General features: G+C 45.4%; 3 protein-coding genes across 8 annotated transcripts; 1 reads left to right on the forward strand and 2 right to left on the reverse strand.

The window, feature by feature from the left end:
* Positions 1 to 1,272: 1,272 nt before the first annotated feature.
* LOC147234396 (olfactory receptor 3A3-like) lies at positions 1,273 to 2,560 on the reverse strand. Its single transcript, XM_086146086.1, has one exon. The coding sequence runs from the start codon at positions 2,206 to 2,208 to the stop codon at positions 1,273 to 1,275; it is 936 nt and encodes a 311-aa protein (XP_086002212.1). The 5' UTR covers positions 2,209 to 2,560.
* A 3,040-nt stretch (positions 2,561 to 5,600) lies between these two features.
* On the forward strand, positions 5,601 to 6,581 carry LOC147234397 (olfactory receptor 6F1-like). The gene has a single exon (XM_086146087.1). It carries the CDS (start codon positions 5,634 to 5,636, stop codon positions 6,579 to 6,581), a length of 948 nt encoding a protein of 315 aa, XP_086002213.1. The 5' UTR covers positions 5,601 to 5,633.
* Positions 6,582 to 10,173: 3,592 nt separating this feature from the next.
* On the reverse strand, positions 10,174 to 26,052 carry agpat3 (1-acylglycerol-3-phosphate O-acyltransferase 3). 6 transcript variants are annotated; one of them, XM_086144707.1, is made up of 10 exons: positions 25,802 to 26,052; positions 18,557 to 18,614; positions 16,700 to 16,928; positions 16,131 to 16,300; positions 15,848 to 16,009; positions 13,847 to 14,000; positions 13,573 to 13,675; positions 12,804 to 12,879; positions 12,325 to 12,523; positions 10,174 to 12,061 (listed from the first exon to the last, which is right to left on the reverse strand). In XM_086144707.1, the coding sequence occupies exons 3-10, from the start codon at positions 16,875 to 16,877 to the stop codon at positions 11,970 to 11,972; spliced, it is 1,134 nt and encodes a 377-aa protein (XP_086000833.1). In that variant the 5' UTR covers positions 16,878 to 16,928; positions 18,557 to 18,614; positions 25,802 to 26,052; the 3' UTR covers positions 10,174 to 11,969. The 6 variants fall into 6 exon arrangements, with proteins under 6 accessions (XP_086000833.1, XP_086000834.1, XP_086000836.1 ...); XM_086144708.1 differs by lacking the exon at positions 25,802 to 26,052 and adding an exon at positions 22,911 to 23,381; XM_086144710.1 differs by lacking the exon at positions 25,802 to 26,052 and adding an exon at positions 20,404 to 20,539.
* Positions 26,053 to 27,963: the final 1,911 nt, after the last annotated feature.

Consider the following 27,963-nt stretch of genomic DNA (forward strand, 5'->3'; position numbering starts at 1 on the left):
AAAAAAAAAAAAAAAAAAGTCCGCCTCCTTTTTCGTGTGGAACTGATACGTTTTAGTCTGTTCACTCATTTTTATACCCATAACTTTAGAAGACATAAATTGGAGGCTAACGCGCTAGCTTGCTGGAGCACATGCGCAGTGACGCCCGTGTCAGAAAAGGTCATGTGACAAATTTCATAGTGAGGATGAATAAAAATAAGAATAAAATCCCTGCAGGCCATGGAGTAAAACCCACACACACACGACTCTCGGGTGTGTCGTGGTCTTGTAGGTGAAATGTTTGGTTTTCTTGACAGGAGATAGAAGATACATGGATCATCTAAAGACCTCCTGCAGAACCTGAGCTCCGCAGGAAATGAAGAAACGTGCAAAAACGTACAAAAATGACGTACAAAATAGTACATTGTGCACGACGTGCAGAGGCCCCTGAAGATCCAAACATTTTATATATGATTTTTTTTTAAGATAAGATGCACAATTTGAGCAAATTTTTTCATTGAAATATGAAAAAAATGATACGAATACGAGGGTGAGGAAATCAAAATTCCAAATTCAAGCGTTACGTGCCAAGCTTACACTGAGGGGGAAGAAAAAAAATTAATTGATAACACCTTGAAAAAGTGAGTATTAACCGTTTATTGGCCCAATTCAACCACATTTGCTGAAGTCATTTCCGTAACATTTGAAAAAATAGACAAATGCAAACGTCATTGGATCAATTCTTTAAGTAAAGAGTGTTTTCTAACCAGAGAGGAAAATGAATCAAAGAAAGAAATTGGATGGAAAACTAAAATTTTAACGTAAAATTTGAAAATTCCGCTGCTTATCCTGTTACTCAGGATTGCAGAGTTAATTAAGTTCATTTTACTGATAATCATCATTAGTTTATTGTCATGTTAAGAAAATGTTTATGGAACAATCATCATAAGTTCATTGAGAAAATTTGTATTGAACAATCATCATAATTTTACTGTCATGTAAAGTTAATTTTAATTTAACAATCATAAGTTCGTAGATTTATATTGCAACACTGTAAATTTACATTAATCATGATGATTTTTTTTTTTTTTTGTCCCTTACATTATTAAAATCCTTCTTTTTTTTTTATATCAATTCTCATTTTATGCGTTTTGGAGAGGGGAGGGACGAATTAATTTGTAATTTTGAACTGAAAACTGAAAAAAAAAAAAATTAACATATGAACCCCCTTCTGGAACCAATTAATTTAATATGTTAAGGGACCACAGTATTGAGGAGAAGCTCTCAGAAGGTCTACCAGCGAGTCTTGGACCTCCCGCCGCACAGGACACCCTGAATTCGGGCTCTGATTTTTGTCAGCTTCAAGCCGTAGATGAGGGGGTTGACCACCGGAGGCACCAGCAGGAACTCCATGGCCATGAAGTTCTGGAGGCCGTCAGAAAGGTCCTTGGTGCCGAAACGCATGTAGAGCAGGTCGAAGAGCAGAGAACTGACCACCACGACCAGGGTGAAGATGTGCGGGACGCATGTCTGCATGAACTTGTTCCAGTTCTCTTTGCTCCCCAGGCTGGTCTTTATCATGTACAAGTAGGACCAGACGATGAAGACCACGTGGCTGAAATAGAAGGTGTAGTTAAAAGCCGGGATGACGGTGTTGGCGACGGACGCCGAGCAGGCCGCCTTGGATATCAACCAGTTGACGCAGTAGATCTTGGGGATGTGCGAGCCGCACAGCCTGGTCGCCGCCGTGGTCGCGGTGCTCATCAGGAGCAGGTAGACGGGGATCACCCAGGCCAGGCACACCAGCGCCGACACCCTCTGCCGGCTCATGAAGGAACGGTACGCCAGAGGCCGGCAGATGGCCAGGTATCTGTCGTAGGACATGAGGGCCAGGAGGGAGAAGTCGGCGCAGGCCGAGGAGTGCAGCACGAAGCCCTGCAGGAGACACCCGGCGTAGGAGATCACGTGGGACGTGGACAGGAGGTCCTTCAGGAATTTGGGGTAGAACCCCGCCGTGCCGTAAAGCCCATTAGCGCACAGGTTGCACAGGAACACGTACATGGGTTCATGTAGGCTTTTGTCCGCCGCCACCGCCGCGATGATGGTCAGGTTCAACAGCCAGATGACGCAGTAGAAAAACAGAGTCGCCGCAAAAAGAGGGACCCTGTAGTCCCGCGTGCTGTTCAGCCCCGAAAGAGTGAACACGGCGACGGCGGTCGCGTTGTCCATCGCGGCATCGTCGGCGTCGGAGGTCTCCGACCTTCTGCCGGCTCCTCCGACGCTAACCGGGGTTTAAACTCTCCCGTCGCGCCTCCCGCGGGGAGGCGACGTCATTGTTTGTTGAGAACATAAGATATGGGTGGGGACAACCAGGCACGGGTGAAGATCCGGATGCGGATGTCGTCGCCGTGTCGTCCGGATGATGTCGGGACGAGAAGCGACGAACGGCCGTTCTCGATTTCGATAGATCGGAGGGAGGTTTTCTCCTTTGAGTCCGAGACCTCGATCCAGTCCAGTCGTAGACGGGGAGGTCCTTTTAATTCCTCTTCCCTCAGCTGCAGGGATTCTTCAAATCTTTGTAATTAAGATCTTAAAACAGTTAAGACGATTTATATTTCATTGTATTTCGTATTCGTCCTCCTTCCTGCTATTATCTATGTTTTTGCTTGAAACTCTGGCACAACGATTTCCTTCGGGATAAATAAAGTTGTTCTCATTCTCAATCCAGTCCAGTCCGACACCCCAACCGCCGCACACACACACACACACACACACACACACACACACACATGTCGTCAAGGCGACGACAGTCGATGGGGCCCCTCCCCGGCCCCAAGGAGTTTCAAGGAGGTCCATGCTCCTTCTGACCTTCTAGCTGAGTAGCGGCTAAATCAAACTTCAAGTAGACCAGAGGAGAAAAAACATCAAATTAAAGAGACAGGACACACACACACACACACACACACACACCTGTTGCAATGGTTCTCCCATCTGAAATTCCATGGGTTCGTTCTGTATCTTCTCAAACGAAGGAAAAGCTGTGGCCGCCGTCCGCAGGGCGACCTTCTCCAGGAGGCCAAACACAGAAACAGAAGCTTTGGTGAAGAAAAAGCGAGAAAAAGATGTGGCGGAAAAGAAAACACCGGGAGCCGCAATTACTTTTTGACGTCTAAAATAAAGGTACCGCTGTATATATTGCTTTTTATTACCTTTACACTTTGTATAAACAAGTGTGTTGCTTCTTAAATTCACAAAGTATTACAGAGAAATTAAATTTTATTTATGTAATGAACTCATTTTGGGCTTTCGGAGCGTTTAGCGGAGCCTTGACCTGAATTTTAAAAATAAATCGGGAAAAAAATCGGGTAAACAATAAAAAAATAAATATTTGCAAAATATCTTCATAAATATTTATTTTACCTGGTTTATGGGACTTCTGCTCCTGAACTTCTGCGCACAGCATCTGCAAATCGGGACTTTACCGGCTGACGTTATTTTGAGCGGCGAAAAATAATAAATATAATTTTATTTAATATTTCAAGATCACCATAATCTTCCAACTTAGAACTAGAAGTTAAAAAAAGGAATTAACACAAATGAAATACACGTCAATTAGATATTTATCATTTATTTTCCAAGCCAATCGGAGAAGTAATTGAGATGTAATTGAGAAGTAATTGCCTCACAATCAGCTGTTCTGCGTTGGGCGTCCAGAACCTGGCAGGTCCTTCACAGGTTCAGGAGATCAAGTTGGAGGTCAACCTGTCAAAAAAACAAACTGTAAAAAACAAAATAAAGAAGATAAAAACAGCGTCATCAGCCAATCTTGGTCCTCCTCACTCTTGATGCTCCTCTTTGGATCTTCTTGACGGAGAAGGTGAACCTTCTGAACCTTCTGGAAAATAAAACAAGCTCGGTTTTAAAGGCTCCGACGTTTTGCTTTTTTCAGAAACATTTCCGTTTCGAAACCTCGCTCATTCACGGCGTCCTTCCCGAACGCCGTTTTCTAGTTTTATTCATTGGCATCCTGCGCTTTTTTGTTTATTTTTGCCATTTCTATTGTCACTGTTAAAGTTCCTATTCCTGTTGTTGTCATTTTGGTCTATTTTCACCCTTTTTTCTTCCATTCTTATCCTTGATGTTCTTCTTCTCTCTGCTGTCTATTTATTTGTGGATGTCTTTAGCGATCTTCTTATTCGCTTCTAATTGTCCCTCTAATTATGTTTATATTCATATTTATTGCTACTATAGCTGACAAAAGAATTAACCCTATGGAGATCAATAAGTTTATCTTTTCTAATCTCATTAATGCACAAACTGGTTTTTCCTCCAAGTGCTTTCCCTAAACTTAACCAGCAGATACAGGACTGTCTCAGAAAATTAGAATATTGCGATAAAGTTCTTTATCTCCTGTAATGCAATTACAAAAACAAAAATGTCATACATTCTGGATTCATTACAAATCAACTGAAATATTGCAAGTCTTTTATTATTTGAATATTGCTGATTATGGCTTACATCTTAAGAAATCTCAAAAATCCTACCTCAAAATATTAGAATATCATAAAAAAGTTTTTTTTTTATTTTATTTTTCAAGATCACAAAAATCTTCCAACTTACAACTAAAAGTTAAAAAAAGGCATTAACACAAATGAAATACACTTTTATTTTTATTTTTTTAATTGCATTACAGAAGATACAATCACAATATTCAAAATTTCTGAGACAGTCCCGTATTAGAATATAGAGTAAGTCCCTGTTATCAGCATCAGTTTCTTTAAGAACATTAATACACTGATGATGGTGTTTATATTAAAAACAGTATAAAAATGCAAAACTGGTAAATGCAGTGCTTGCAGTGGTGATACCGGTGGTTTATTTGTTAACAGTTAAGACAATTTATATTTCATTGCATTTCTTATTCTTCCTCCTTCCTACTATTATGTTATGTTTTTGCTCGAAACTCTGGCACAACAATTTCCTTCGGGATAAATAAAGTTGTTGTCATTCTCTCATTACGAGTGAGTGAATGAATGAATGAATGAATGAATGAATGAATGAATGAATGAATGAAAGAGAAGTTTATTCTGCTTAGAACTTGGTGTTAAATAATCCAGCAGCAGCTGGAAGGAAGCGTATGAATCTCTTCTTCGCACGCTTGGGGTGAAGGAATGTTGTTTATCAGAAATGATAGCTTAGCCCCCAGGACAAGCTAGCCTCCCTTAGCGGTTCGTCGATCATCTTCCTGTCAGCTGCAGGAGAACATTGCTGATGCCACCACAGTGTGGAAGAAGCTCCTTAGGAGATCCCTCTGCTCTCCAAAAGGACCTGAGTGACCTCAGCAGGTACCGTCTGCTCTGAATGTATAATAAACTAGCTGGATATATCAGTTCCAAACCATGGGATGCTCCTTCCAGGACAAGATGGAGGAACATCTCGTCCTCGATCGGCCCACGAGAGCGGCCGAAGACCGGCGATACCGGCGAGAGCTTTTCTTTTTTTTTTCTTCTTCTTCTTCTCCCCTCATGTTTTTTGTTTTGTTTTTCCCCACTCGGAGATGTCGTCCTCCGGAGGACCTCCAGAGGGGATCCAGTGGGCGGAGGAACCTATTAAGGGGGCGATGCGGGCCTGGCGAGAAGGGAGCGCCACGCGGCATGTGGACGCCTCTCGGCATGGAGAACGTCTCTGCGGTGAGGACCTTCACCCTGCTGGGGATCAACGGGACGCCGGCCTACAGGGCGGGTATCTTCTCGCTGGCGTTGCTGTGCTACTGCCTGATCCTGTTCTTCAACATCTCGCTCATGGCGGTGGTGGCCTCCACCCACAAGCTGCACGAGCCCATGTACGTCCTGCTGTGCAGCTTGTTTGTGAACGGGCTCTACGGCACCACGGGCTTCTATCCCGTGTTCCTCTCCAACCTTCTGCGGTCTTCTACGAAGATCTCCTACAGGGGGTGCCTCCTCCAGGCCTTCGTCATGTACTCCTACGCTTGCAGTGAACTGTCCATCCTGGCGGTGATCTCCTACGACAGGTACCTGGCCATCTGCTACCCGCTGCACTACCACGCCATCATGACCAAGAGGAGGCTCTCCAAACTGGTGTCCTTCTCCTGGTTGATGCCCCTCGGCATCTTCTCCGTCAACGTGATCCTGACCTCCAGGCTGGCGCTGTGCGGCTCCCGCGTGGACCGGCTCTTCTGCGTGAACTGGGTGATCGTGGAGCTGGCGTGCTCCCGGGACGAAACGCTCCCCAACGGCGTGATCGCCTACGCCACCATCTGCGTTTACGTGAGTCACGGCTTCTTCGTCATCTGGACGTATGTCCACGTGATCGGGCGGTGCGTCAGGTCCGTGGAGGACCGGGCGAAATTCATGCAGACGTGCGTCCCTCACATCTTCTCCCTGGCCACCTTCCTCGTGGTCATCGTTTTCGACCTGATGTACATGAGATTCGGCGTCTTGGATTTACCTCAGAACCTCCAGAACTTCATCTCCATGGAGTTCCTCCTCTTCCCACCGCTTATGAACCCCCTGATATACGGATACAAGCTGATGGAGATACGAAGGATCATCCTGAGTCTGGTCTCGGGGAAGAGAACGTGAAGTTTGTTTTAGAAAATTGTGATCAAATGTGATGTAATACACAAGTTTAATTCACCCTCTCATGTTATCGCTGATTCATGTGATCACACACCTCTTTATATTTATTATATATTGTGATTAAACACATGCAATCTACACACACACACACACACACTTCCTCAAAAGAAGACAAAGAGCTCTAAGAAGGTGTGAGATCTGCTCAAAATGTGCTAGAGGTGAAGATGTGGTCACCAGGGAAGGATGGGGTTAAAGCACGAAGGAGAGACTCACCAATGGTGGAAGCGTTGAGAAGGTGGAGATCTTGGATGTGGAGGTGGAGATGCCAGGTGGAGAACTGAGCTGAAAAAAATGAATTTAGGGACTTGTGAAGTTTAAAAAACACACACAATATATGTCAAAATCACTAAAAATTTAGCTGTAACTGTAGAAGATGCAGAGTTGGTGGTCCAGAAGAGCTTATCTTGCCAAGTTGAAGCCTTCTGGATCAACTTGTGGAACCCTACGGAGCTGGTGAGGGAACGTGTTGAACAAAAGATGTGGAGTCGAAAAAGCTGAGTTTTGACATGTTTCACCTCCAGGAGTCTCCACTGCACCTTCTGCATGTGTTTGGACTGTAGGAGGAACCTGGAGGACACATGGAGAACATGGAGACTCCACACAAGAGAGGATTCCTGTGGAACCAGGGAACAGAGGTGAAGATGTGGCGGTTCCTCTTTGGTAGCAAGGTAGATGGAGAAGATGAGGTAAGAGGGTATCAGAGGGATGGAGAAGATCTGGGTGGGAGGAGGTTGGAGCTTCCAGGCTGAAGGTCTGGAGGACCAGAGAGGAGGTTTATGGATGGAGGGAAAGAGGATAGGAAGTTAGATGGTGTGAGAGGAGATAATGACATGGAGGAAGGTCCATCTGAAGGAAGCAGGACGAGAAGAAGCAGAGGAGTCCCAGACGATCGAGTTTTCTTCATGTTTCTATCCTGTTCTGCCCATCAAACACACCGTTGCTGCGTTTAGATGCCGAAGGAACAAAGACCCCTGAAGAAAGGTCACCACTGAACCTCCTGCATGTGTTTGGACAGCCGGAGGAACCCGGAGAACCCTGAGGAACAGCACACAGAAAGGCCTCCCGCTGGAATCCAAGCAGGGACCTTCTGGCTGTGAGGTGGAGGTGCTGACCTCTGCACCCACAGGCTACCCAGACGGTTAATATCTACCTCAGGTATCATTCATTCACTCCATCTCCATGGACCCGATCTTCAGATCCAGACGTTACATTTGAAATGACCATCTTTGTTGAATAAAAATCCCAAACCCTCGGCTGATTCGCGCAAACAGCAGCCGTCCTCCAGGGGCGAGAAGGAGTGAGCAAACAAGGAGTTCCATGAGGGTCCCAAAGGCTAGGCTACCTTCGGGCGCAAACACACAGGCTGTGTCCGAGCCAGTCCGCGGGGAGTTCATTAAGAGAGACACTTGTTTTTCTTTCTTCTATTTTCATCTGAAGTGTCTATCTTCTCCAAGCATCATCCTCACGTGTTCCTCCGAACGTCTACTTTGTTTGGAAAAAATAAAAAATGAAGCTCGGACTGGTGGTATTTTCATTATAAGTCATTCATTCATTCATCAGCGCTGGTTTTCAGGAGATCCCAGCTGTGATTGGTCACAATCTGGGGTTCACACATCTGGACCGTTCAGGGTCTCCAGGGGACCTCCTTCCTGTGTTTGGACTGTGGGAGGAACCTGAGGAACCCCACGCAGACATGTGGAGAACATGGAGGCTCCACACAGGAAAGCCTCCTGTGGGAATCCAGTGATCTTCTGGTTCTGAGGGTGATGCACCAATCGCTGCACCAACGTTGGTTTCTATTCTTAAGTATAAATGTAATCTTTTCGTCCAAATCCAAGCGTAACTTTCATCAGGGTTGGGAAACAGCACTTCCAGTCCACGTGGAGAAGGAGACCCTTTGTCGGAGAAGGTAAAGGGTTGTCTCCTGAGAGTCCCAGGTATCCCTACCTGGCTCTCTGGACCAGAAGGCATCCCAGAAGATCCAGGCCCAGGTCTTCAAATACTTCTGGACTTCCACAGCCAACTTTTGGACCCCGGGTTTTCCAAAAGAGGGACATGAAGGTGAGAAGAATGACTGAATGATCAGCCCAGAAGACACAGTCCCATCAGCATGTCTTCAGAGCCTGGAACATCCAAACCAAAGGGGCCTTCTCATTTGGTTCCTCTGGATGTGGTGGAGCAGAAGCTCTATTCTGAGGCCCTCCTGGATGGCTGAAAGGTCTGGGACCTCCATCTGAAGCTCCTGACCACAGGTGATGGTCGCACGAAGCTCGATATGGTTCATGATGGGCTTTGCTGCTGAAGTAGAAGATCTATCAATGGGAGATCCGTTCCAAAGTTCTCATGATGAACCTGTTTCACAGGTGACCTGATGGTCTTCTTGGTCAAACACATGACATCTATAAAAGCTGCTTGAAGATAAGACTCACCCATGACAGATCTGACTGTTCTTCTTGCTTCCAGCATCTTCATCCATCTCCTCCACCTCAGAGATCCCACACAGGTATGTGACCTCCTCCACTTCAGAACTTCAGAAGCTTCAGAATCAGTAAGATGATCCATCCAGGTCTGACAGCTTCCCCTCAGAACATCTTAGACATGGTGTGTGTGTGTGTGTGTGTGTGTGTGTGTGTGTGTGTGTGTGTGTCACACAGCACCCCCTGCTCATGACCCCATGACCTGCTCCTGGAGTGAAGGCCTCCTGTACTTTATCTCCAGGTTGATCATCTCGTCAGGCTTGCTCCTCCTCCTCAGACCTGAAAACCACATTCAGGAGGACAAAATTATCTTCATTTACTCGAATAAATAGAAATAAAAAGCTTTTGGGGCTTGTGGAACACCTACTTTCTCCACCAGGAGTCCTTCACCCAGGTGTGGAGATCCAGTAGACTCACCGCCGTGAACAGAGAACCACCAGAGATGGATCTCCTCCAGGATGAGGAGCTCTTCAGCTTCCACATGTTGCCTGTTATTGCACTATTTATGTTTCCACTTTGGCACATTCTGTTCCACCATCAGATGGGAGGAAAAGTCAAACATGTACAAAAAGTCAAATATGTCACAGCTACTTCTTCTACAAGTCCATCCTTAAAATAAAATAAAATAAAATATAATAAAATAAAAAAAAAAAAAAGCAAGAATCACATTGTCCTTCCTCAGAAAGCCTTTTATTGAGATTCAAATTCAGAATAAATGAACGGGGTCCCTGAGTCAGAACTAACTGGAATCAGTAACTGCGCAATAACACGCAAAATAAAATAAAAAAATGTTAAAAATATATTTTAATTATGTCTGTAATTGCTCGTTTAGCCTCACGGGTGCAGGATTGACACCTCCGACCCTGCGAGGAGGAGGTCGCCTTCGTCCCTGGATCTCCGTTTCCAAAGCGCACAGATTCTGACCTCCAGCACGTCCACCATGATGGAGAACCTTCCTCCCCTGCATCCGTGAAAATGCGACGGCTACGCATGAGGAATCAGCACGTCCCGTTACCGGAAACCCCTTTAAATGTGAAGAAATGAAGAGTAGGAGCTGCTTGGTGATTGGACTTTTTTAATGTTCTTAGGTGTTGGAAGTTGAAAACATAAAATAGCCTTAAAAACCAAAGCTGATGAGCGGTCAGACTAAACTGGAGGTTATTCAAGATTTTTTTTAAAAAGTCATAGTGGCGTCGCTTTAGTCATTTGGCCCGAGAGGTCAGGAAAAACAAACAAGTATCACTTCTTTACCGAATAAAAACATCCAGTGTAAAACGACTCGTCGTCACGTGTTGTATCTTATTTACATTGTTCCTGAAAGGTCGGGGGTCGGGTCACGTCGGAGGGGAACAACAGGCTGTGACTCTCAAGCTTTTCACAAATGTTTGAGGTAACAACTCAGAACAGCTTTTTGTGATTGACAAAAAAAAAAAAAAAAAAAAGGAATTGAATCTTGTACGAACTGACCTCTTTCAGCTGAAACATGATCAGGCTCTGTTTTTTTTTTTCTTTATTTCCCCAAATAATCACTTGAATTCATTAAAATCGTATGAGGAGCCACTGAGGGGCGACCGAACCCCCACAACCGGCCGGCTTTCTGCACCCAACGACCCCTCCGTCCCCCCCAAACAGCGCATCTATGTCTCCACGCGGTGAGGAAAAGCAGCACTATCTATTAAGGCTTGCATGAAATCTGCCTGGGTGGAAGTGGATCTACAGCGGGTGGGCGACGCGGCCGACCCACCGGTGGGAAATACATGGCGTGGCACGTTGCGATTCGGGACCTTCGGGTGTTTGTCCTGCGTGTTGAAGACGACCGGATGGGGAAACCTGGTGTTGGGATTCTGCGTTCCACATTCTGGACTACCTTGTTATCGAGCTGAATTTTTTTTCCCCCCCCGGCGGCGTCCCCCTGGCCACAAGGAGCGGGCGGGTGACCCCTCGCCTGGGCAGGCTCGATTTAAGGCGAAGGGTAAATATCACTATGGGGGTGGAGAACCGTCGCTGCGGAAGGACCAAAGACCGCCGGTGACCTTCTCGGGAACGCGGTAACCAAACGTCACCGGGAGCGAGGCCTTCTACCTTTTGGGATGGCTGCTAAAGCTGAGTGGCGATCCAGGAGGTGACCGTGCAGAAAGAGCCGGGACAGAGTCGTTAGCTTAGCAGATGCTAAGCTAAGATCATGGATCGGAAAAAAAAAAAAAAAAAAAAAAACTTTCACGTGGCTGCAGTCGTGTGTGTGTGTGTGTGTGTGTGTGTGTGTGTGGGGGGGGGGGGGGGGGGGGGGTCTCCTGGTGGTTCTCACAGCTATCTTCTACATTCAAAACATAGCCTCTGCTCTAACGGTCAACGTCTGGCTCAAACATCAGCGGGTGACACTTTCGCAGTATTCGCCGAGATCCGAGGGCCGTCGGCTGAAACGGAGAGGAAGGAAGAAAGGGACTCTTTAGGCGCCACCTAAAGTGTTTTTGCGATGTTCTGTGAGCAGATGCCCTCGGATGGAGGGAAGGTATCGGTATCGGATGGGGGGACGCCTTGTGAATTTGTGATCAGAAAAAACAGGAACGGAGGGCCGAGGACTGTGACAGCAGGCGGAGGTAGGTAGTGCAAAGCAGGAAACGGGCCGTCCACGGGGACAGAGGGTCGCGGAGCGCTGCATCTCCCCCTCCTCGTGGTCCGAGTTACACCGGAGAACCTCAACAGTGGACCTTCCACGCTCTGACTCTAGTGCCATTTAGTATTTCTATCGCTGGTCTCTATTCTTAAGTTTCTCAGCCGGGTCTCCTCCCGGAGGATGAGGTTGGGAAGGGGCGAGACGGTGCCGGGCGGCCGCACACAGAGGGGGACGCGACCTTTAGTTCTGCTTCTTGGCTTCCTGGTCGCCGTAGCTGGAGCCGGTTTTCTTGACCTCTGTGACCCCAATCAGGCGGCGGATGGCAATGGAGGCTGGAGGGGGAGAACCAGGGAGGAAGATTCAAGCATCGCGCTATCAACAATTTTGAGGTGAATTTCTAGGGGCCTGGAGCTGGAGGCCAAAATCAAATATTTTTATCGACAAAGTCTAAATAAGGAAAAACTGCAGGTGAAAACGATGGGAAGCTCTTGCAGTTGTTAACCCTCATATCATATTTGACCCATTGGGTCAATAAGTGAAATGGGTCAAATTGACCCTTAACATAATATGAGGGTTAAAGAGAACGTTAACCAACCTATGATGAGGAAAATGATGAAGCCGATGATGAGGAGGGGGGAGCCGCTGACCGCCACGCCACAGGCGAAGTTGATCAGGGGGGAAAGCAGCACGGTGGCCCAGAACAGGAAGTTGAGAAGAGTCCACGGCCGACGGCGAGGGACTATGGTGGGTCCCGGGAACCTGCCCTCCTTGCTGTAGGTTTCCTGTAAGGCATCCTGGGGGATAATATGAAGAAAACATTCAGAAGACCTTTCTATAATGAATGATTATCATTTCAGACAGTCCCGCTCGGCTAACATCTGATTTTCAGTTGTTTTCTTTTAAAAAAAAAAAAAAAACAAATCAACTCCAGGATTTCCAGTCACTTCCTGGCCAGGCTGACACAAATACTTCATCTTTTCATGTGACGTTGAGGTAAATCTAGGAAGTAGAGACGCCTCACACTGAGTTTGACTTCAAGACCAGACGCCTTCAAACTCCAAAAGGAAACTTCACCTTCTCCTGGTAGAGCTTGTGCAGCCAGTTAGCGCACTCCTTCTCGTCGTCAGGTATGTCCTCCACAGCAAAGCGCCTGAGCCAGGGAAGGAGAGTCAGGTTAATAATATGATATAATATATAATATATATATATAAACATCCAGGCGGCTTCTCTCAAATCAAACATTCTACATTTGGTCACAATAAGAAAGTCAAAACCAAACACCTGATCTCCTGCCCCAGTCCGATACCTACTTTGATCATTTAAGATAAAAAACGTCCGCGTTCGATGAAAGTAACATTGATCCTTTAAAAATGTATCGATCAAGACTATGAACATACGATACACACCATAACCATAGCCTTTGTTATGTGGATTCAATAAGGGGAATTTGCGGCTCCTTCAAGCTGTACAAAGAGCCCGAAAATCATTACCGATGACGCCATTTTACGAGATTCCAGCGGGGATGCGGTAACTCGAGTCCGCGGTGATCAATATACACGTGTATGAAAATACACGCTGGCCGTTTCGGCGACCATGCTGAGCAATGCGAGCCAATCACGACGCGGCCGCCGACAAGTTCAGTTTCAGAGCTGCAGGATGATAAAGAGGAAGGCCGCGGGGAAAAATGATGAACGGCGGCGGCGCCAATGGCGGCTCCTGACCACAAGGGGGAGCCCTCACCTCATCAGGAACACACACACACACACACACACACACACACACGTCTAAAGCCTGCAAGAGGCTGAACGACATAAAATTCATGGCGGGCCTGCCTGGCGCTCACCTCACGCTCATGTCAGCTTTGTATTTCTTGCCGTTGACGATGCCCAGGAGCGTTGGGGTCTGGTTGTCCTTGAAGTTGAGAGTCACATCGTAAACAGCGGTGACTGCGGGAGGAACCACAAGTCACAACGCGGGTCATGCTGCGACCCGGGGGGGGGGGGGGTCGCTCTTTGCGCTACTTGCTTTTTTGCATCACCTGCTTTTTTCCCCCCCCCTCCATTTTTAGAATAAAAACATCTTTTGTTAAACGCTTGTTTAATGTCCAAGTACTCCACCTGTGCCCTTCAGACACTGCAGCGTGGTGGTGAACCCTTTGGTCCGGGGGAGCAGGTGGTACTTGAGCTTGGGCAGACCTTTGCTCTCGGCCACCTGCATGCTGATCTGGTGCTTCTTCTCCGTGAAGCGGGTGCCCTCGCAGTACAACAGGAACTGCGGGGGGGGGGGGAGAAACGCCGCATCAACGCACAAGGAACATCCGTGTCGGGCGAAACAACGCTCTCTGGTACGATGACGACGGGCTGATACGCAGGTCACGCACTCCCCGGCCTCGCCACGCCAATGCCGAAAGTGTGTTTGTTGATATGAAAACAGCAGATCATTAGCAGCGGCTGATGCTGAGGCTGCGCAGCGATTACCGCAGGTCACCTGCTGGTCCGGTAATCTCTTTCAGAGTTGCTGATCGCGGCAGAGACAACGTTCTATTTTGCATCCCGAAGCGGAGGGAGCACGACTCCGAGTTCACCGGGGTCGGCCGGAAACAATCCCACGCCGGATTTGAAGATCATCTGGACGCCGTCATGCAAAGGCCCCCGTTATCCACGTGGAAAGTATGTCAGGATTAAAATTGTTCCAGCTAAACGCAGCGCGTCCAGACGTCAATCTCATTCGCAAAGCTTCCAACATCTTAAACACCAACGAAAGTTCCTGAAAAGTTTGGAAGTCAAACACGGACCATTTGTTTAACGTTCTCAAAAAACTTGGACTCGTGACCAACTTTCAGGCGGTGGTCCAGCACAAAGGGAGCTAATGCAGCGGAGAGGAAGTTTCCAGAACGTCTACAAAACGTCTCAAAAATGAGAACGTCACTAAGTTTAGACAGCGGTCGCGGTGGGAGTGTGTTTACGCACTGACGCGGGTTCATTTGTGATAACAATTACTGTATTTTCCGGACTATAAGTCGCGTTTTTTTTCATAGTTTAGTGGGGGGGTGCGACTTATACTCTGGAGCGACTTATGTGTGAAATTATTAACACATTATTACCGGTACCGGTATATCATTTCACATGTTATTTTCACATTGAACTGCAAGAGGGCGCTATAGGCCTGTGATAATAATTTCAACATTAGTGAAGAACTTAACAAAAACGGCACCGAAAAGGAAATCGTAGCTGCAAGTAGTAAAATATGCAGCCGAAAACAGTAATCGAGCTGCAGAGAGAAAGTTTGGAGTTAGCCAGAAGCTTGTAAGAGACTGGCGAAAAGCGGAGGTAACTCTAACTGAAATGAAGGCAACAAAAAAAGCCAATCGCGGGCTAAAAGCTAGGCGGCCACAGCTAGAGGAACGAATGCGCCGTGCAACTTTGGTGGAAGTTATCGAACGGATGGAAAAAGCATGGGCTTCGGTGACGACCGAAACCGTTCTGGCAGGATTCAGAAAGGCTGGAATAGTTGGAACCGGAAGTGACGAAGAGTCTGACGGAAGTGACGTAGAAGAGGAAGCGCCGCATCTTCTACCTCCGGAGGTGATGAGAAGTGACACCGAGGATGAAGATTTCATGGGATTTTAGTTACGGGGTATTTGGAGTGACACGGATGGTTTTGGTAAACTTCTTATCATGTTATTTATGCTAGTTATCGGAATAACTGTTAGTATGTTATGTTAACATACCAGGCACTTTCTCAGTTGTGTCATGTAACGCAAGCATATCGTTCAGCCTGTTGTTGCCTCTATTCTATTTTTATTTTAAATTGTTCGTCATTAAAATTTTAAATGACGTGTCTGTTCTTGTTGTGTTTTATTAAATAGATCCCCCCCAATGCGACTTATACTCCAGTGCGACTTACGTATGTTTTTTTTGTTCTTTATTATGCATTTTTGGCTGGTGCGACGTATAATCCGGAGCGACGCATAGTCCGAAAAATACGGTACTTTTACAGGCAAGGATTAAACCGCAGTAAACCAGAATGAGTAAAGAGAACATATTGCGTCTGAAGATGTGCAGAAGATCCTGGGACAGATGAAGGAGTTCTTCAAACATGCACGGCCAGACACCTACCCACATGTACTCAGGATAGTCTTTGAGCCTCTCCAGTCCTTGGAAGACGGTGTTCCGGTCCTCCTCCCACTTCCGCTTGCAGAAGACGATTTCTAAGAAGTACCAGGTCCAGCCGATCAGAGGAACCTTGAGTAGCTCGTGTTTGGCTAACACCTTTGAACTCTGGAGCGGAAACAAGGGGTTTGAACAACAGCTTCATTCGGTAGAAAAGCTGAATCCGACGTCGACGAGCTTCGAGACGCGATCGGGCGGGGATTTCAACCGGTTCGGGCGGTTTACTGACCCCAAGGACGCCGTATCTTTCGCACATGGTCCACCCGCAGAGGAAGTCGATCTCGTAGTTGTGGTTGAGGATGATGATGACGTGCTCTTTGCCAAATTTATCCACCGTGGCCTGGTCCGTGTAGAGAGTGCAATCTGTGCCCGACCACCACTCCAGAAGCATCACCAGCTCTGCAAAAGAACAGCGAGGCATCGTCTGCATAAGGGAGGCGCCGGGATTTCCCGAGCGCCGACACCTACGGGTGCGTTTTATCAGACGGCACAACGATTCCTTCGAGGGAATCCATAATATCCGTGGCAGGCGCATGAGGACGTGCTTCTCGGGTTTGTGAACCTTTAATTTGCGATGGCGTGAAGCCCGGGTGCTCTGACGAATGTCTCGAAACGAGCCAATGATTAACTCGAGAAAAAACCCCCGGATGAATTCACTAGAAATCTGTGAAAATAACGGCTGTCGTGTTCAATATAAGCCGAACACGCTGATATAAATCTAAAGCGTACAGTACGGATAGTACACAAAAGCAAAGGCGGAGACCGTCGTGACAAAGCATTTATAAACAGCGCACTCACGGCTCCAGAGGGAGTAGGAGAGCCGGCAGTTGATTTGGCGGTAGAGCTGCTTGTTGATCGGCCAGAGTACGCAGGTGCAGAGCTGGATGAAGTTTATGATGAGGCCGCTCACCACAAACACAAAGCCCATCAACAGCTGCAGGATGAACAGGCTCTTCAGGTAGGCCAGCAGAGCCATGGTGGAGGAGCCTGGAGAGCGGAGGAGGCTCCTCTAACCACTTAGACCAACCTGAGCGCAGAAACACCCGGAAACAGTGAGAGACGTGAAGGGAGGCCGAAAAAGCGCGGCGGCAAAACAAACAGCTGGGCGAAAACGGGACAATATAGACCAGACCTGGGCATTTTACGGCCCGCGGACCCGTTTACCTTTTATATACGGCCCGTCAAACTATTTTCTTTTAATAACGTATTTTCACGACCATAAGGCGCACCTTACTAAATATCGGTCATGAGTGCCATTATCGTATTTAACACACACATAAGGCGTACCAAATGATAGGGCGCGGGTTTTATATACAATCCACGCTTCCCCCTTTAACGTTCTCATTGTGTTCTCTACTACGTCCGCCTTACAACAACAACACACACACACACACACAAGGCGCACTGAACGATAGGGCGCGCCGCACGTTTTGAAGAAAATCTTTGACTTTTATGTGCGCCTTATGGTCGTGAAAATACGGTATTTTAAGACGTATTTTCAATCAATATTGAATTTAGAAACTCCTTATTTTTTCCCCTTTGTTTAATTTTGTATGGATGATTACATATAAAATAATGTCGGTACATTTATATGATCATTCGTGATTTTAAAGTACAAAAAAGAAATAAAATGCCAAAAAATGTAAATAATTAAAATGAAATTTTCATTTTGTTCGATTTACATGGTACCGAGTTGGCCCGCGCATAAAAATGAAATAAGACATGCGGCCCACCGGCCAAAATAATTGCCCACCCCTGATATAGGCAGACATGGCCGTGTTACGCGCACACAAATGATTTCAAATGTGCGAAGAGTCGCGCCGTGTACACAAGTGCCTGTACCGCTTTAACAAAAAAAAATCATGTGACCGATACAGGAAGTGTGTCGTTTGGATGTGCGGCGCCAAATTGTGTTTATAAGGAAACAAACTGTATCGACATGTTGTGGGTTTGTTGGATGGAAATTAAACGGTTTGCTGGGCCTGTTGGATTTTTTGCTTTGCCTCCACTCGTTTTAGAAAATTTTGGAAAAAGTCTGGAATGAGTTGAATCTTTTGACACAAAATAAGTTAAATCTTTTCCTCATTTGGGCATTGTTTACTGTTAGTTTTTGATTTACTATTTCTACTCTTTTCAAGTAAGAGGTTTGATATGGCACCTAGATATTTATGCAAGAGGAAAAATCGCCTTGGAGCAGAGACACTTCAAAATCTTTTGTTCCTGAATAAAAACGTATGAATGAATCGGTTTTTAGCGAAGACTTTGGTTAACAAAATCGCATACATAAGTTAAACATTTTAACTCTCAATTTTATTAGACAAATTTGCTATATTTTACATGCCAACTCATTTGAGCATCTACACATATAACCAAATTTCGAATAAACAACTTCACTCAGCAAATACAAGGATGTGATCATATTTTAAGTATAAGATTAGCAATTGAATAAAGATTAAATATCATTTCACAGGCTAATGTTGGGTTAACGGCATGCACGTTTTTCCATCTTTTCCTTTTGGTTACCTGCAATGATTCTAGATCTACAGCAGAGGTCACTACTGAGTGACCAACGCACGGTCAATACAGCGTCCACGCGGTTTCTGTAATGTGTCAATACACTCCTTGAAGCACAATCAACCCATCCCTGTTGCTCACCACGGTGGGATCCTTTTACAAGCCGCGTTTACACGGTCCTTCTGCCAGCACCACAGTCCTGCACAGAGACAGAAGACATGAAACAACTGTTATCACAAACCATCAACATACTGCCGTCTGAGAAGTGGCTCCGGATGCATACTTGAATTCATGCGACAATAAAGTTGGTTGAGAAGACAAAAGGTCGGTCAAACTAAGAGCCTGGAAGTATGAACTGCTTGGGAAGATAACGCAGCAGGTCGTACTGATCGCTCACTGACTGACCGCGGCCTCCTTCGCCCGTTGCATCACAGCGATGATGCAGATTCGGGAGCGTCACTATGATATGAACTTTTCCCTCCGCTCAAAAACCGTTTCTGCAGCTTCGCTGACGAAATATGTCGGGTCAAAGTCCGGGATGATGTGAGGATTCGTCGTGCTCGGCTGAAGGTGGCGATCGAAACGTGGGTGCGCGGCTGTCACAGGGTAGGACGTTGTATTTGAGATCTGACTTAGACAATCGCATTTTGCTGCACTTAGAGCGAGCTCTCTGCACTAAAATCTAAATATACTGCTCAAAAAAATCAGGGGAACACTTGAACAACACAATGTAACTCCAAGTCAATCACACTTCTGTGAAATCATAGTGTCCACTCAGGAAGCAACACAGATTCATTTTGACTTGTTTTAAGGACATTACATCAAAGTTGGATCAGCCTGGAGTTTGTTTTTACACTTTAATTTTGAGTGTGATTCCTAATCCAGACCTCCATGGGTTGATACAATTGATTTCCATGGATCATTTTGGTGTGATTTTGTTGTCAGCACATTCAACTGTGTAAAGAGCAAAGTATTTCATAAGAATATTTCATTCATTTAGATCTAGGATGTGTTTTTAAGTGGTCACTCTATGACTGAGCATCTCCTCTGCTGGTGAATTTGACAGTCAGCGTCCATCAGAATCTCTCTGAGCAGCCTGGCATCTAGCAGTATTTTCCAGCATATGCATCAAAGCCCATTAGGGTGGAGGTCAAGCCAGAGTAAAGCTGTCCCGGGACATTTCTAATCTTCTCCGTGAGGTTGATCAGTTGATCTTTGGAAACCTAGTCTCCTTTACCCCCTTCAATATTGGTTTAAATTGCTTTTCTTCTGTAATTGAAAAAAAAAAAAAAAAAGACAAATGGACCACAACTGAGGCATTGTGAGCGAAGGCCCTCCGACCTCTTCAACAATTATGCAATCAAACATTTTGCTAGATATAAATGCGCTTTCAAATGCATATATGTAGCGCAGTGGCCACTGAGATTATGCTACGCTAAGCAAATGATTCATGGGTGCGGCCTGTCTTCTGACATGTCCACAGGAGATCTCAGGTATACACCCCATCATTGACTCAACCCTGCATGTGAGGTCTCTCTTTATTTCGGGAACACCATCTTCTCCCGACGAGCTCTTCATTCACCGCTATCAATTATCACGCTCAATTATAGCGGCTTCGGGAGTCAGGGTTTCATTTCGCGGAGAGAAGAGAATAATCAGGGAGTTAATGGCATTGTTATATGAACAAACAGCATTACTGCACCATTGATTGCAAGAAATCCAGAAACCCAGAACCCGAGAGGCCCCGTGGACGCCGGCAGAATAACTTGTCCTCGGGCTCACAGGCGGAGCGTGACAATACAACCTTCGCTTTCATACCGACCCAGATCCACACACACACACACACACACACACCTCAAACCATGACCTGTATTTGACATCACCGCAGGTAAGAGGTTTTATCCAGTGCAATTAATCCATCTACAAAAACATCGACACCGTCCTCCGAGTATTGGAATAGTCCGTCTGCGATGGAGGAGAGCTCTTACGTTCACCCCGGCGGTCCCTCGGCTCGCTCTGCCCGGCCTTGGACGAGAGCGAGCGGCGGTGTTGTAACGCCGTCACGTGACCACGGGCCACGCATCGCCCGATGCCGGTTTGGAGTCCAAACATCAACAGTCGTCTCCGCTGTGTCGCAAATACGACCTTTGTACGACTACGGGAGCTCGAGTTACACTGGAGTACATCCCACCCATGGCAGAGGGCAAGAACGAAATTACTCATGATCATTTTGAAACGATGAACCAAAGTAGGTTCACTTTTTCAGTCGATGGAGGAGAAAGACACGATCAGATGGTTAGAACTACATTTTAAGATTTTTATTTTTATGACTGCGCAGCTTATCGGTGGGATAAGTTGCGGTGCTGTGATGAACTGGAATTGCTAAGTTCTGATTTGTTTTCTATAAAATGTGAGACTGATTTCATTTAGCACCGGTGGTTTATGAAAACTGGTATTGTACTGAGCGTAAACGTCCTTGAGGGCAAAACATTTCAGTCTGAATTTATTGGGTCACGGGCTATTTCCATGCCGCAAAAGTATGCCTTACATCACAAATGAAGATTTTTGCAAACTTTCCATGACCTTTCCCCTTGTTTTTGATAGCCCATTCTCCTCTCTAATCCTGTCTACACGTTCGAGGAATCTAAATAAAAAAAGGTCTCAAAAACAGAAAGGTTCTCCACCCTTCAAACTGCTTTCTTTGTTTTCAAAACACTGACCTGGTGCTTATTGACCTGATTTCAAGCCTGATAATCAAAACTTTAATTTTGCGATATTCAGCCAGCTGGCAGTTCTAACTTGCTTAAATACCTCGAATAAACATTTCATTCATATAAATTCCTTCTCCTATAATGTACTGTATTGTCATGATAACCTTCTGATCCCGCATTGCATTGCAACACAAAAGCAAGCACTGTGAATTCCTCCAAAACCTATTTTTTCCTGATATCTCCTCACATTAAAACATGTCCAGTGCCGTGATACTTCACAGCGTACTGTGTAGTGACGATTCAAGACAGGAAAACAGAACTATCATTTTTGACATCACTGGTTAATATAAATTGTGTTTTGTTGAGACTGGAAAGCTTGCTCGGTAAAAAAAGTAAATGTAAAAACCAATGGGTTTGTGGTGGACAGCCAGAGACAGCGGAGGCTCCTTGTCCTGAGTGTTGCTCAGGCAGGAAGCAAAGAGTGGACTTGTTACTAATGCAATCAATAACTACCTAAAGACAAGTAATATCTTCAGTGTGTGTAAGTTGCTCCTGCACATCCCCTCGGAGTGTGTGGTACTAAGATAGTTGGACATTTATGTAAAAAAGGCATGCTGTACGTCATTTCAGATGCAATGGATACATAAAAAGGCAATGATAACAAGCTATTATTTCAAAGTCAGGCACCGAGGAATCAGGCGAGGTACCGTATTTGCTGATGCAGCAGAATATAGCCCTGAGCCACTTACTAGTGAAGAAGAGAAAGTGGATTACATTTTTTAAAATGCAAAATCCGACCGTCGCTTAACGGGAAAACGAGAAGATAAGCTTCTGCAGGAACAATTGAAGAAATTGTGGGAACTAATAGAAATGATCCCTTGCTGGGAGGAGGCAGTGATATGTGAATTTGACATTGAGGGCGTAAACATCCACTGGATTCAGCGCAAACGTTTACTTGGGGTCCACAGCTGGAGCGGGACACAGTGTTGCAGCTGTTGCTGTTGTGAGGGGTTCATCGGGTTCAATTCAAAACAGCTTAAACGCGTTATGAAGCTCAAGTCGCTGCACTGGATACCTAAACCGCACGATGATATGACAGCCTTCCTGCACATCTCCTCAGGGCGCACAAAAAAAAATGACTTAAAGTATCAGTGAAATGAGACGTATAAGATGTGTGTTTCTGCTGTATCACCTAACCTACGGAGACACAAGAAGATACTGGCTTGGCTGAAAACAACCTCTGGAAGTCCACCTGTGACCCATTTCAATCTGTAAGAAAGATTAGTCGCTGACGGGGTTAAAGCCGCTTAGGACTGGACAGCTGTTTCTGCCCGACCATGAAACAGTCTAGGTGCGTGGGATATGAGAAAAGACAAAAAAAAAAACGAAGAATATCACTTGAAACATTCTTGGTGGGTTAAAATATGTTTTTGAAAAAACTATAAAATGAAACAATAAAAAAGCAGGTTGGCTCTACTTGTTCCGACCTGTCAGCAAAGTTCTAAACAATGGCCGTAGTACTAAAACAAACATTCGTCTTGAGCAATATTAACCTTTCAGCTCGCTGGCCGACGGCCTGCAATTAACCGTATTGCTTTTGAGGAGCGAGTTTCCCTAGAAAAGCTGACATGGAGACAAGCTGCATCTGGCTTCAAGGTGTGTTTCTTGGCAGAGCAATACTGATTTCAAATTCTTGTGAAATAAAAATCAGGATGGGGTGGGAGTCCCCATCCTTCGCTCCTTTGCAAGACAGACAAAAATGTTCTCCCGCAGGTCTGACTTACCAGTAGACATAGTAGGCCATTGCCATGACCACTAATGCCCCACAAATCCCAGTGAAGATCATCACAGCACTCTGGTTCAGCATTTTGGCTCTTGGTGGTCCACCAAATCCAAGCCAAAATAAATGAATAAATAAAAGCAAAAAGGAAAGCGCCTGTGGTAAGCAGGGGGTAGTCACACACTGTCCTCAGTCACGGCCATGATAATCCAGCAGAAGGAAACAGGTCAATTATGATGATGACAGCAAGAACACCTTCTGTCGGAGAAAATGCTTAATCAGCACAAGCGTCGACGGGGGACCCACTCATTTCCTTTCACTCTAGAAAAAAAAACAAAAAAAAAAAAACGCACAAAAACCAATGGATATCCAACGAGGGCAACCGTAAAAACAAAAAGCGCAAACAGCTAATGGCAAATGGAGACCAACAGTGCATAAATACTTGGAAGGGGAAAAGATGGCTCATCTAGATGGAAGGAGGCACACATGTACTGTAAGCAGTGTCTTAGATGGATTCCCATCCTCTAATCCAATGGATGAGATTAGCGCTGATTAGCTAACTACTGGCACCCTGGATACGCCACATTTCATTACCATTACCAAAGAAGAAGGCTGGAATGTCTCAAGCCACGGTGAAAGTAGAAGTAGAATTTGTTCTATCACTGACCGCCTGTTGTCAGCCGGCATACATAGGAATCATGGAAAACATGTGGGTTAAGAAATGCCTTACAACCGCATTGTTGTCCTTTGTAGGAAAACAAAAAAAATAACCTGGAGCCCCGAGAACATGGCCATTCGCTGACCCCCCCCCCTCCTGCAACGATCTGCTTCAATCTATGGGGAAATAACTGAGATGTCCCCATGCTTGCTGTAAAACACAGTTTAGTTTGAAAAACAAGAAGAGCAGGAAAGCGTGGGGGAAAAAAAAAAAAAAAACTTCAAATGTTTAGAGAAGCAAAAAGGTCGAACACATCAAATGCCGCCCGTCCTGAGGCATTCACACTTGGCGCTGCACTGAAATAGAAATGTTGCAGACAAATTGCCCAGAGCGGTGTGAAGCCTGACCGTTTTCATTTATTTTTATATTTTCATCCTTCTTACTGTGACAGAAAATAAGGAAAAAAAAGGCACGGGACTCTTAGGAAGGACACTGGAGGTCATTTCGAGCACAAGAGTTGCCTGGTCAAACCCCTTCACAGGCTTTATTTGAATATGTCAGCCTATTATTAGAGCGCTAAGGGTTGTGATGGTGGTTTATGAGGCTTCCACAGAGCCGGCTGGACATCCAGTCTCATGAATCATGTGAGTGGGAGATTCAAGGTACCCAAGGCTGTCCAGGTGGACGGCCTCGTGTTTACTACATTTACAGCAACCACCAATTTGGCTAAATGCTGTGCTGTGCTGTAATACATCATCCAAGAGGCTATTACTAATTTTAACATTATCAGCATTGTCTTTATTCCTGGGAGTGGCGACAGCTGGAATAGGCTCCAGCCCCCTGCAGCCCTGAGAGCAGGATAAGCAGTATAGATAATGAATGAATGAATCATTGTTTCCCCAGGAAGGGCGAAGTTCTGGTATTTTTTTTCCTCCACAGTCATATACAGGATTATATACTGAGAGCTATGCATCAGCGTCCACCCCCTTTCAATATGCTGACATAGAAATCATCTTGGAAAATGCTTTACTATGTAAAATAATTGTCGGAGGACGACATTGTGGATTAACAAATTAACAATGGGGCGAATGCAAGAGCAATAGACGAGCAGGGTCCGTGCACTCAGACTCTTGAGTCTCAGAGGGTTTTAGAGAAGGAAGTGAATGAATGAGACTTTCGGATGATATGGAAATGCATCCCTGCTGTGCAGCAAGAGCATGGGGCTACTCATAAAGCTTTATGAAGATATACACACACATGAAAAGCATGTGTTAAATGGGTTACTCCATTCAAGCATACAAGTCACTGGACTTTAAGTCAAGGTCTTGCTAGGTCCAGCAGACCGCGAAATAACTATCAAATCATCTAGTCTCACATTAAAAACAGCACGGATAACCTTGTCTGTCTGCAGGTTTGTGGGGAAGTGTCCACCTGCAATGTCATTTTTGGTTGTAAAGTTTGCAAGAGGCCAAAGCGCAGGGAGAGGATCCGGATGCCCTGCAGTAACCCGCCGCCACCGGGGTGGTACGACATCGTTACACAGCCGGCTAGCATGACATACGGCGGCGGCACCCGATATCTATTCCGTGAAAAGGAAACCGGTGATACGGTGATGGCACACCCAGAAACCTGCTCCCCAACACACACATCGTCTGGCAGAGTGGCCTCTGAATAATCTACGCGGAGAGATTAGTTACACTTGCGCGGCGTGGTTAGCTTCATAACCGCCCGGTTAGCAGCTAGCTAGCCAGCCAGCCAGCATACCCTACCCGTCACATCCGCGGTGACGTCCCCCGAACCGGGGCTGCTCGTTTCGCACATGTACCCAGCGTTTCCGCTAGGTTAACGGCCCGCTGACCTCAAAAGTTGCAAGCACATATTATCCAAAATGTACAGTTGGACCTGGCAGTGGCATTAATGTGACCGGCGGAGAGATCAACTGTTATGGGCAAACACACAGTAATTCAAGCTAGCAACCTAGAGCTCTAACCTATGTTAGGGGAGGAGTTAGCATGCCGAACCGAGCAGCACAAAGAGAACCCGGGAATTTGTCAAATTAACCCATATTTTAATAATCGCAATAATATATAACAACCATAAAGACTTCACCAGCTAGTCGGGTGGATCCGCTGGAAACCGAACCGCAATGCTCGCCCTGCTGCCGTTGGGCTAAGCTAGTTAGCAGCTAGCATTAGCTGTCAGCCCCGGTGAGGGTAGCGGCCGCGCTGCGGGCTTACCTGCTCTGATGCGCCGCGCAGCCGGCGTACTCTTCGGCACTTTGCCCTTACTTTCCGGTATCTGGAGGTGGAAAAGCACTACCCGCCCCCCCAACCAATGACCCCTCGAAAAGCAAAAATAAATAACCCGGCAAACGAAGCTCTTCTCACTCTGACTGTCAACGGCAAGCGGGATGTATAAAAAAAAATAAAAAAATAATAACTCGAGGTCAGGCGATTTTGAAGAGCACCATTGTTTGACGGTTAAAGCCCCACATTTCCCGGGAGCTGAAGGTGGTCTAAACAACGTCCGGCCTGCGGGCCGCCGGGGGTCGCTCACTACACATTTGCGGTCTGCACACAAAGTTGACATTGGAGCGGTATTTTCCAATCTTTTTTGGACCATGGCACGTATTTTGCTTTAGAAAAATCATACGGCACGCCGCCAAATACGTACGTCAAAAACCTTTGTCATGAAATAGAATTAAACTGTAGTCTCGCTTTCTCCGTGTGAAATCTACTGCATCTAATATCCGTAGATTTGTCGAGTTGCAATGCAAATTTCCCACTCCAGAACATTCCTTTCAATGTCTGCAAACAAGTCATCAATACATCAGTAAATTTGTCACTATTAATGTCTGATATATTGTGTGGCTGTTTGGATTCAGCGATGAGTTCAGCAGCTTTGTAGCTCACTTTCAGAGCTTTCTCACACATCTTGATGGTTTTCTTCAACAACACTGCCTGTTTTTCAGTCTGTTTACGCAGATGAACCAAATACTCTGCGTTCATATCTTGAAGTGAAGGGTGTTTAGTTTGGAGATACTGTTCATGTTTGTTTGGAACAGTTGGACAGCTTTTCCCTGCACAACAGAATCGGCTTGGGTCAGTAAATGTTGAATCCAAATGCAGTCTAACTTCCATTGTATTGTCTTGTGCTAACCTTTTTAACTTTTTTCTGACCACTACTCATACTTCATTGGAGTCAGAATGTACTTCAGGACCAGATTGAGTACATTTTCTTATACTCACTGCGCTGGATAAATAATTTTTGGACCAATCAGGTGAAAGTGGGCATTTTTCCACAGCACACAAATGTGCCACGGCACAGTGGTTGGGAAACACTGCGTTTGGGAATGCATGTATATTTATAGTTTTATTTGTTTAACCTTTGTTAAGGTAAAAGAAATAAACAAGATAATATACACGCATCGTTACCAGAAGGGAAAGCCAAAACACACACCCTGAGGACACACTGAGTGGTATTTTCTTTAATAACACGAACCCGGTCGTATCTAAATAACAGTATCTTTACTTGTTAATTATGACGACTTCTTGGTAGTCGATACCTCCATTTTTACAATAACCCCATTCGACCCAGTTTCTGCAAAACAACTCTCCCATTAACATAACAGGCCATCAGAATGCAGACCAACCCTGCAACCCTGGCAATTATATATGGAAACCCGAACCCAAGAAGCCTCTCGGATGAGAGGTGAAACATCTTCAAGGGAAGAAATTCAAACTATTTGACATAAAAATGATATTTTCACTTAAACTTTTTTAGAGAATGACACATTTCCATCCTCATTATTATCTTTTTTTTTTTTTCATTAAAACCACCCCCCTTAGGACGATGTGTTACAAATTGAAATGTGAATGTTTCAGACTTTGCATAATTTCCCCTCGGCATTTCTAAAAACTTTAAACAGGGTTTAGTAGAGGAGACGTTCCCAAATTTCCACGGGGATTCCATTATTTTCACAAATAGAAAATGTCATATATAATCTTCACAACATCATTGAAAATCTGCTTTTTCTACTGGCCTTTAATTATAATTGAGTTTGTCCGTCTTGGGCCTCACATTCTGCCTATGCAGTGGGGTTTCTGAAAAAGCAGTTAAATGTATAAACAAACTATGTTAATAATAATAATAATACTACATGAGATTTTTGTAGCGCTTTTCATGACACTCAAAGACGCTTCACAAGCAAAAAACAGAAGAAACAGAACACACACAGAATTATTGGGAATTATTATTGGTTAACCAAATATGCATTTTCCTTGATACTAATACCAATATTGAATTTATCTTTTATTACATTTTTTTGCCCTCCAGGAGGTGGTCCAGGTGCAGGGGAACAGGAGCGACTGGTCTGCTGAGCAGTTTGTTGCACTCTCCA

The sequence above is a fragment of the Fistularia commersonii genome, chromosome 4, assembly GCF_037954325.1.
Source record: "Fistularia commersonii isolate RoL2024-O1a breed Wild chromosome 4, RoL_Fcom_v1.0, whole genome shotgun sequence".
Classification (NCBI taxonomy): domain Eukaryota; kingdom Metazoa; phylum Chordata; class Actinopteri; order Syngnathiformes; family Fistulariidae; genus Fistularia; species Fistularia commersonii.

Excerpts from the sequence above, each read along its gene's own strand:
- LOC147234396 (XM_086146086.1), bottom strand. The coding sequence starts at position 2,208 with ATGGACAACGCGACCGCCGTCGCCGTGTTCACTCTTTCGGGGCTGAAC.
- LOC147234397 (XM_086146087.1), top strand. The coding sequence starts at position 5,634 with ATGTGGACGCCTCTCGGCATGGAGAACGTCTCTGCGGTGAGGACCTTC.
- agpat3 (XM_086144707.1), bottom strand. The coding sequence starts at position 16,877 with ATGGCTCTGCTGGCCTACCTGAAGAGCCTGTTCATCCTGCAGCTGTTG. Across the intron at positions 13,676-13,846 it reads GCAGTGTCTGAAGGGCACAG|TCACCGCTGTTTACGATGTG; the intron begins GTGGAGTACTTG and ends TTCCTCCCGCAG. Across the intron at positions 12,880-13,572 it reads AAAGCTGACATGAGCGTGAG|GCGCTTTGCTGTGGAGGACA; the intron begins GTGAGCGCCAGG and ends TCCCTGGCTCAG.